Below are 11,446 nucleotides of genomic sequence, written 5' to 3'. Positions count from 1 at the left end.
TCCAATCGCATTTACAGGATCTAAAAATATTAAATATTATAAAATATTAAAAACATTATTATTTTTTACAATTTAAATATTTTTATTAATTATTCTATTTATAATTTATATATTACAAAATATTAGAGTTAGTTGCTTACCATAGAATAACATTATCATTCCCAGAAATCCAGTGAAAGAAACCAACGTTGCATATATAGCAAAAGGTAGTTTATTCTCAAACTCGCCGCGGTAAAAAGCCTTTCTCTAAAATATAATCAAAACACCAATAATAATTATATTAGCATAATGTACGATATTAACAATATTTGAACCCTATTGCAAAATTATAAAATATACCTATAATAGTTGTATTTACTTTTATTTAAGCAAAAAATTCAAACTAACTTGATGTACATTCAACTGCAAAGTAAAAATACATGGTTAATGTTAGGAAATATTCTCATAAAGCGATATGTTAACTCCTCTAGTCGGATATTTACTGCATAACGAGGTATTTAATCTTTTCACGATAACCATATAAAAGTAATCATTGCGGTTTTAGAACTTTTCTTGAAAATTGCACTTTTGGATTCTTTAACGATTTCTGAGATTTTCAAATTTTCGTACCACTTACTCATCCAGCACAGCAAAACAGTGGATATGCAAGATATAGTCAACACTTTTAAGCGGCTTAGACATTCTGGAGACCAATAATTTTAGTTTTTAAGTTAATATTGCTCTAGGGTCTCTTTCTGTTTTGTTTCTTACATATCCATTATCTTCCAGCGCAACAAAACTTACTACTATAAAAGTGGAAACACTTTCCCCATCTTGTACCTTATAGTAATAGTAGTAGTTTAATCAGAATTACTGGTCATTTTAGAAGCTATACACGTATTATTTTGATTTCCTTCAAATTTTTGTAAAACTAACAATTAGTGTTTAGGTATATTACAAAATATGAAAATATTTTAATTTTCTTTTTCTTCTGTTTTGATTTTATATCTAAGGTAGCAACTTTTGGAATTTTTTTACAACACTCTTCCAGTGTTCACAGCCTTTCGCAATTCAAATCATACATATTAAGTCATTTCAAATTAGTTCTTATCTCTGCAAGTCAGAGGATAACACCACAGAGGAATATTTTTCCATCCGGATTTTCAAATCAAAACTTACCTTTTTGATTGGGGTGTTTCTAATTCCATGAGACTCAATCTGGTGTCTTAAATTTAATGGATATGCATCTTTATTCATTGCATGTTATCATAGAGTCAAATAATACTTCCTTCTTGGATGTTCAATATGCAGTCATATAATAAGATAAATCAGCATTGGAGCGTAGTTATTACCATATTTCAAAAGTATGGTTTTTAATAGTTAGTCTCTACCTAAATCTGCATGTCAAATGCTCGTTGCATTACTGAAATATTTTTATTTTTTCCTGATTGATGTAACATCCACTTTTTGCGGTTCCAGTTTCAAAAACGCATTTTGCTTTTTGATCATGAATTTTTCTATTAGTTCAATGTTGTCGGCGAGCTCAGTAATGATGTATGAAATATTATAAAAAGAAAGAGCTTTATTTAAGAGATAATCCGCTTGTCGATCTTATACTAAACAAATCATTTGTCAATATTTGTTGACGAAAACAGTTGTTTTTTTTTGTAAAAAGCTAGACAGTTTTAAAATCGATCTTTATATAAAAATACCTATTAATATTTAGTTTCCCTTTCGATTTTTTATCTGTATCAACTTCAACTTTTTTTTGATCCATTTTATACTTTTTACTGAATTATATATTATTTTAGCAGGTTGTTAACAGAACCATTTTTCTTATTTATATAATTGTTTATTATGATTATTATTCTTATTATTATGTTAATAATAATATTACTAGTTACCTGTTCGGTAGTTACAACATATTTCATCGTTGCCAACTTAAACTTCTCTATCACATTGCGAATGTCTGAAAAGCGATAAAAAGAATTCAAGATCTGCAAAGAAAAACTTACATAAATAAAAAGGTTATTTTTTTATAAGTATTTAAAGATACTAGAAATTAAAATAAATTAGTTAAACTACTTAGAAAACTTGTTATACAAATTACTCTTATTTTCTCATCATAATCACTTCAATGCATTTCATTAAGATTAATCGTTTATTTTAAAAAATTTGATTTTCTTAAAAGTTGAATTTAGATCTATTGATTATTGATTCCATGCCAAAATTTTACTAAAAATTTTAGTAATAACATTAAATTTTTTTAGAATTTTTTTTAATCATCTTCGTGAGGAAGATAGAATTTCGTCAAGTAAAATGTTGAAAAGTGGATCGTATGACAAAGAAGCAGGATCGTTTTCATAAGAAAACGTGTCTCTCTCCTGATCCATCAACGCGAAATAAGATTGATTACTTCATGATTGATGCAAGACACGATTCAGGTGTACTGGACGTACAATCGTTTCGTGTTTTAAATATCAACTCGAACCACTACCTTTTCGCAGCGAAGATTGAATTACAACAGCATTAACCATTTAGACATTATATTCACAATTATATATTAGATTCTTAATTCACATCCCTTACAATTAATCTAAATGCTGTAATAGAGAAAACCATACCAAAAATCTTCGCGTTCATAGCAATAGTAATGTGGACAATTTGCAATGTGCTAATGGGGTGTCATTGTTTTTTGCCGTTTAGGCGTTATGCTAAACTGTTCAGATTTTCAGCGCTTTACAATATATAGTAAGTCTATTGTGGGACGAGAAGAGTCAAAAAGTACGGTGTCATCCAGTTCAGATTTTTAGCGGCTTACATTACAAATCTGATGTGAAACGAGAAGAGAAGAAAAGTATTAAACGAGCGCAGCCATATGGAAGAAACGCACCATAGTATCAGGTATTAAAGCACCAAGATGCCGCGATAATATTGTAAAATATATATCATAAAATTGTCACATTTAATATTTTCGCATATATTATATACTAATTATTTTATTTCATTAGAAAAAAATTTAAGCACCTCTACATAGAGTATCCATATAAGTACATTTAGCTGATTCTAAATTTTTAATTTACACTTTTTCTTGAGAATTTATAATGAAACCGGAAGTAATGAAAATATACTCTAAAAAAGATTTCCCAAAGGTATTTGTAAATATTCCAAATTTTTTTCACAAAGTATTCAATATGGAATTAATGTACTTAATGTATATATTGTGACGAACAATTTTTTATTACCTAATTTATTTTTCCTATAAATCTGATAGCACAACACTCTCCATACTTAGACGCCAAGTAATCCTATAAGGCGCTAAATACATTCTTTGCGTTTTAGTGTTTATGCGCTAAACATTATTTTTAATTTTGCTTTCTAACTGCGTACAATGGGAAAAAACAAATGCCTTTGCCTTATAGATATTAAAAAAATGTTTTAAATACTGAAATGAATAGTACGGCATTATCAAGATATTAAACAAGAATTATTTATTTTGTGAATATTTATCTTAATTTGGGTACTACAATTATATGGCACGTCATCACCAAAACTTTGAACTATACCAGCAAATATTACTAAACCAAATTAATTAATAAAATATATTTGAAATTATTAAGATGGAACAATGATGAGGTTGAAAGTTCATAAACTTTTTTTGCTTGCTTAATGCATTTAACGCATTTAATTTTAAATGAAGAGACGCAATAACGCATTTGACGCAAGAATTCAATCATCATTTCGCCTTAGCATTATCAATGTATATAAAGACGTTAACATAGTGAAGTTTAATTATAGGTACACACTAGTCAGTGACTATTTACTATATTTACGTCCACCTCCACCAGGAAGTTAAGGTACTATTTAGTACAAACTCGAAACAACCAACCCCTCAATAAGTTTTTTATTTCTCGAAGAGCCAAGGAATATACGATTTAACCGCAACCATTAAGAATTCGAATATATTGTATATTTTTCGTAAATTTCTTTGATATTATAAGTGAATTATTTACTTTTTATTTATTTTAAATATAAACATTCGATTTACAGTAAATTAATGTAAAATAGTAGATGGTTCACGTACTTAGACCTTTTTTAATTTATATTATAGTGATATTATTCATTTTCTTATTAATTCTGAAAGATCGATAAAAAAAAATTTCTTAAGAAAATAAAAACAAAAAAAAAACACATGGACTATAAATTAATTAAAAAATTTGAATATTTTCTAAGACTACTGCATATAAATCAATAAATTAACTTAATTTCTGTTATTGTCTCTTAATTTCTATTCGAACTTTTCTGATTTTTAAATAGTTTCTTTTCGTTCTAATTAAAAAATTCGAATATTTCCTAAGACCACTGCATATGAGTACTTGACAATACTCGAAACAGCGTTGTATGGTCAGAGAAATTTCAATAAATTAACTTAATTTCTGTTATTGTCTCTTAATTTCTATTCGAATTTCTATTTCTGATTTTTAAATAGTTTCTTTTCATTCTAATTAAAAAATTCGAATATTTCTTAAGACCACTGCAAATGAGGACTTGGCAATACTCGAAGCAGCGTTGTATGGTCAGCGAAATTTCAATAAATTAACTTAATTTTTGTTATTGTCTCTTAATTTCTATTCGAACTTTTCTGATTTTTAAATAGTTTCTTTTCGTCATGAAGATAATATTAATAATATAAGTCTATACTCAGAACAACCCAATAATTATAAGAATTGAATTTTTTAAGCCGAAAGCCAAAATAGATGGTTCTCTTCTTTTTTAATTGGTATATACATATAATTTTATAGACTTGAATCAAATAAACCAATAATATGAGTTATTATTTTTCTGAATTAACTGAATTAAGTTGAAAATTGTTTGATTATAAATAATTAATTTGTTCGCTTTGTTATTATTATTATTTTGTTTGGTGAATTTGCACTGTGACCTATAGTTTTATTGTGCTCCATTCATGGACTAAGAGATTTTCTCCAAGTCCAACTTTTACTATAAATTGTAGCATTAAATCAACATTACAAAGTTTAATTGCTTTCTTTTCTTAGTATTTATACACCTTAATAACTCTCAAAATTAGTGATCTAATCACTTCGCTTCTTCCTGAAAATAAGGAAAGAAAGAATGTTGGTAGAATGTTGGTTGGTAGAATTATAGCAGAAGGAAGAACGTTCACACACCTCCGCAAACAAACGCCATTGGAACTTTAATCTATGACCGACTTCAACAGACGGATTTGCTACTGAGCACAGTTATTTCAAGCCCACAAAAATTTTAAGTACTATTTAGTCACTTACTCTTAAATAATGTTTATTGTATATTCTGAATTGACAGATCGCAATGTAAGAAAATAATAATAATATCTCCTGTACATTTGCCACACTAAGGCACTTAAATAAAAAGAAGAAACTCACCTTTGTCACTCCAGCAAGATGAGTCAATGATAAGCAGGTGTTTTGTGTTAAAGAATCCAAACTTCTCCAACACAAGATCAAATCATAAATTTCAAATCCCGTGTACAGAAAAGTGACAAAAATAGTCATCAACGTTCCATAGCACAGTAAAATGATTTTTAATCCTAATGATTCATGTTTTAAGCCCAGAAGAGGTATTCCAGCTATCTGTGCCAACCAAATATTTAAGTCAATAGAACCAATATATCCTTTAGCGGGATCTGATGGAAATATATATGCAGATAATTTTTCAAGTCGATTCATTTTCGTATATAAAAAAGTATAAACATTATTGAAATGGACATAATAAGTACAGCTCTTTTATAATAAAATTTTAACAGCTCAAAAATATAGTTCAACCCTTGCAGTCACAACACACCTCCGCCAGTAAATTGGTATTTAAATATTAAAATAAATTATACCTTGTAACTAATTTAAAGGCGTTAATTGTGAAATTAATGTCACGTTTAACAACAAATTGCAGCTCTAAAATTATTTACATTGAGACTGCATTCGCAATGACATATGGAACTTTACCAGTTCATTTTGCTTTTAGTGAATTCGTAAGCATGATATATTCACAATATCATTTTGTTTGGATATTATTTATAATTATTATTGTTATAATTTATAAAATTGATTATTTTAATTTAGACGTTTTTCCGAGTGTCATAAATTGCACTTTGATTGGTGAAAAAAATTCTCACATAAGAAATTAGAAGCTAAGAAATAAATATGAGGTGTGGAAAATAATGTCTTTTCATTTCTTTTCATGAAAATGTAAGATTATTTTTATTAGTGAAATAAATCTTTTATGAATAATATATTCTTCTGCTGTTTCCAATACCTGTTGCACCTCTCTGGCGGCTATATGTTTCCATGCTTGGTAAAAAACTTATTCAGATGATTTTTGACTCCCATTTGAAGCAAGGTTTGGCTTGACTTTACATAAAGGACTACATATTCAATCTACTAGTCAAAGACGTATGTACAACCTTGCTACTAGTCAAGACACATCTTGGACTGGTAGGATTGAGTTAGGGTAGTAATACGTCCTAACATTAATAAATGCTAACCACGGCTGTAACCCAGCATAACACTTCTAATCTCCAGTTAACGACGTCTTCTGACAAAACACCAAGATTAGCACGAGTAGTGTCGGCCGACAGCAACATTTCAGGCAAGTGGAAACAACAATCGGAACAATCATCGAAGCACGATTATTCCAAATAATCGTAGTCATCAAATTAACAAACCAGCATTATATTATAATTATATTAGATTGTAAAACCTTATTTTATTTTAAATTCTCCTAAATAAATAATTAAATTAGTAGATCACATTGTCTTTGATTTCCAAAATAAAAATTCTATTGCAACGACCCCTGGACGACGGCTGAGTATACCTCAGCATAATCAGCGACAAAAACTGTGTCGTTATAACCTTCTAAAAACATTTCATAGCGGACCGAAATAAATAATGATCGTAAGTGGGTGTGGAAAGGATATTCTAAGATGGGTGTTGAAAAGTATATTCTAAATAATATTTTTTAGTGAAAAACATACTTGTATAACATCTCCATTTACCTTTAATATTTTCACGTTTTAATCATAAATCATTATCATTATCTTCAATGCCTTACCGACCTATTTAAAAGTTGTTTTTACCATTTATAAACTCATGGTGATGACATATTATCCCCGGCAAAAAATCTTCTTTAACATCTTAGTCACTCCGGTACACTTTATATAGAAACATATGGACGTTGGTCCCATATTGTTTTTACTCTTAAATTGCTAAAAATACGCTCTCACAAGCAACAACACCAACGTCAGACCAGCCTTAATTATGAGTATTTAACAATGCTTGATACTTTTCTTACTCTTAGTTATCTTCAAAAGATAAGAACACGAAAACAATACTAAATGTGATTAGAATGTGATGTATAAAATAAAGAAAGTAGTCGTGTGTATGACGTGCTGGTGAACGACATTTTACATATCCGTTTACGTTTGCTGGGATATTAAATTCTGCAATTGTGACGTAAAAATCACTTCTAGTCGTAGTATCAAAAGTAGTCTTTATATCAACAAATGAATGGTGTAAGTCAGTTTGTTTTTCTTGCATATCTTCTCTTGAATTTGGCGCCTGAAGACAAACTGATAAGGTCCAATTAGTCGCTCGACGATTGCCTTCAACCTTTCACATTGTACATTTTGCAGAACTGCATAATGTTTAAAAAACTAATCTTGCAGTATCTTCTTTTTTGTGAAATCGACAAAGCAGACTTAAATTCAAACCATTGGGCATACATTCATCTAACCATATTTAATCTATCCAATGGCTTTGAACAGATCAGGTACAACATCGGCGCCTACTCCTTTGTTATTTTTGAGCTGAGCTATAGCAGTTTTAATTTCATCATAGGTAATGATTTTTCAATTGGTTTTTGTAATTAATAAATAATATTAAAAGTAAAATATAATGAAATCATTTTCCTCAAACTAAACAGAATTTAATACAAATTAGTCACTGGTTTTTTTTGACAGGATACGGTCCAGTTTACAACCTTTTTGCAGTGATGGGATTAATTTAAAACCCTAATCAACTCATAATTAATCGAATCCAACTCTAGAATTTCCGGTTAAGAAGGATTATAAAATATATATGTATATATATTTCAATATAATTTTATTAATGAAATCAAATTTTTTATTAGTTTTTTCGACGAATGACGAAAATGAAAATCTTCATTTAAAGCAAAAACTCCTTTTTTTTATCATAATATGACGTAATTGAAAAAAGATTATGAACAAATTTGACGTATATTTGATAAAAAAATATTTAACTAAATTTTCCTTTTATGGAAACATTCGATCGACGCTTGCATTTTTAGTTTCTAAAATTTACATTTAAAAAAAATTACTCCCCCTAATTAGAAGCTTGAACATCGTTAGATTAGAATTTTATTTCAGACAAAGATACAAATATTATTCTAATATTATCTTAAATAAATTTTACTATTTATTTCTAGTTTTATTGATGTAACAGTTCCACGTTATATTACATATATATAAATATTATATTTGCTAACAAAACATCACATCCTAAGGCAAACAAATAAATAGCATGATAGACTTTCTCATGGATTCTATTGCTTGATATAAAGTTTTTATAGCATGTTATCTATTAACATACTTGCATGCCTTGTTAGCTTTATTTTGTGTTGTTTGAATTCTGAACTAATAGTTTCTATGACAAGACTTAAAATAAATTATTGTTGGACTATCAGCAAGTGGGAAGACTACTACCAAATATTCATTTTATTTCGTTTTCACATTGCTGAAAGTACAACCAAAGTACAACCAATATCTGCCAATAATACCTTTCATTAATAGATTCATTGTTGTAACTCTGCCATCTATTAACCAGTAGCACATAAACGGGAGTCTGCTACAAATTATTGCCACATTTTATTAATAAACATAGTTCACAAGCGTTTATTACAAAGAGTTTGACAGCTATAGAGGTATGAATTTATAAAAATTTTGAAAGTTTTGTATATTACTGCAAACTTAATTTTTTAAACTTTATAATAATAAAATTATTAGTGATTTTAAGAAAAGATATAAAATAAATATAACTATCCAAATGGTATCATATGATTATACAAAAAATGGAATTATAGAGGCAATATATAGTTGACATAATAATTTACTTAAAATAGTAGGCACTGTTTTCTAAAAGTGGAATGAATCAAGAAAGTCACAATGTAAAACCTCTTAAAAATGCAAAATGGACAAATTTAATGGCAATAAGTTTAGTGTTAAGCATGATATAGACGATGAAATTTGTTTGCAAACAAGGTTTGCTGGCTATCAAATTGCATCGTCTATACTCAAGTTTGCAAACCAAAATTTGGTTTGCAAACTAGTTTGCAGTGAAATTAAAATTTTTCAATTATTTGTTAAGTTTGCAAACATGTTTACTTGTGTATATCGAAGTTTGCAAACTTCTCATAATTTAAGAATTTTGGTGAGCGTCGGACAAACAAAGATTACAGAAAAAAATTATTAATTCTTGGTAAAAAGAAAAATAAATGAAAAATAATTAAAAAATTGCTAGACATTAGACAATTATTGAAGAAGTTTATATATTTTAAAAATTATTTTGTGCTAAAAACATTTTTATAGTAAGCTTTAATATTTAAACAATTATTATATGAATAAAAATTTTAAAATGTAACATATTAAAAAATTGAAACAAAAATAATTTTAGTTTAAAAAATGAAATAAATAACAGGTTGCTATGATCATCACCTCAATTTCTTCAGTTTCAATTATTGTTTTGCACTCTGTACTTACTCCGCTGTTGATATGAACGCTGTAGAAAATAAATAAAAATGAAGTTTGCCAACCTTGTTTCAAAGTGTATAGCAAAGCGCATATTCGGTTTGCAAATTTGGTTTGCAAACAAATTTCATCGTCTATATCATGCTTTACAATAAATCTGCAATTACAATTGTAAGGTATTTATTGCTATTTGTATTGCAGTTAAAGCCATTTATTGGAAAATATCCCATTAAATTCAATTAATGGGGAGTTGAATATTCATTTATAATGCATTATATTTCAATATTTGTAATGTATGTAGAATTTTATTTCTACTATTGATATATATCTTTATAATATATTTTTTTAAACATCACAAATTTAATTTAAATTTTATGCAACACTTTGAAAAATAAAAATATTTTATTAAGTACCCAAAAACTTATCAGACATAATTCTTTAATTCTTACTTTTTAAAAATTTCTTTGATTTTTAAAATTAACTTCAAATTTTGTTCTTTACTTAACAATAGTCCTTTTCGGTGGCTCGCTAGTATGGCATCACTGTTGCAATCAGTGCGAACCACCGAAAATACCTATTGTACATAACGCAACAAAAATATATGTCAAAAAAAAGCATTTAACATATTTTAAAGGTGATGCCAATTTGTTTTAACCAGACTTAATATTGTTTTTACAAACCCAAAAAAAAAATTATGACTATTATATATTATTAGGGGTATTCAGGCAACAGATTAGTTGCTTAGTAGATTATTACAACAAATATTTGCATACAAAAAAGAAACTAAACAGAGAATGTACTCTTTCGGAGTTTCTCAGATTAGGGAAAATTTGATTAATAGTGCTGCCAGTACCAAGTGTCGGCGCTATGAGCTTAGGGTGTCTCAAAAAGGAAATTCAAAAATAATAACATAAATTAATAAATAAAATTAAGTAAAACTATAATTTTTAAAGGAATAAAATATAATTAAAAAGTATAAAATTGAATATTCCAATTCTTGATATATGACACGTTTGCAATTTTAGTTATATGATAAATTATATGATATGATAAGATAACTTATATAATAAATTTATATATTATTAAAATTTACGAATATTTGAGTATTTCACTGTTAACATACGTTTCGCTTTTGCTGTTGATACGAGTGCTGCCAAGGCATTTGCACACAACAAACTAATCAGATTACGCATTTTGGGTCGTTCAAGCAACAGATTAACATCAAAATGCTAAATTTTTTTTATATGAAGTTCTTTAGTCTACTAGGTAACTAATCTATTGTATAGTATATAGCAGGCAAATTACATTGTGTATAAAAATAAACAACATATATTAAAAATTAAATTGAATACAAATTTAAAAGGAATGGTAAATATGTTGAAAATTTCAAAATGAAAACCTGAAATTTTTCTTTTTTTCCAATTTTCAAATTTATGAAATTTTTGAATTTCGTTTGAATTTTTATTTACATAGAATTTTTAACACATGATTGCAATATTCGTTGGAGTTCCCAATGAAAGTTCACAATAATTCGCTTATTACATTGGCAACGCTTGTTTTTCTGCTAGCCGATGTAGGTAGGTAGATAGGTAGGGAAAATAGTGTTGTTGCTTTGCGTACATTTCGACCAGTATAAGCGAGTAATTTGCTGTT

General features: G+C 27.7%; 1 protein-coding gene across 1 annotated transcript; it reads right to left on the bottom strand.

Moving 5' to 3' along the window:
* Positions 1 to 15: 15 nt before the first annotated feature.
* On the bottom strand, positions 16 to 5,705 carry LOC119663721 (the record flags this gene model as incomplete). The annotated part of the gene is made up of 3 exons (XM_038073326.1): positions 5,403 to 5,705; positions 141 to 246; positions 16 to 20 (listed from the first exon to the last, which is right to left on the bottom strand). Coding segments are annotated over exons 1-3 (414 nt in total), but the record flags the coding sequence as incomplete, so codon positions are not given.
* Positions 5,706 to 11,446: the final 5,741 nt, after the last annotated feature.

Source organism: Teleopsis dalmanni, unplaced genomic scaffold, assembly GCF_002237135.1.
Source record: "Teleopsis dalmanni isolate 2A unplaced genomic scaffold, ASM223713v2 unscaffolded_contig_0818, whole genome shotgun sequence".
Lineage (NCBI taxonomy): Eukaryota > Metazoa > Arthropoda > Insecta > Diptera > Diopsidae > Teleopsis > Teleopsis dalmanni.
Note: the sequence above shows the minus strand (reverse complement) of the source record. Positions and strands in the feature narration are given on the sequence as shown.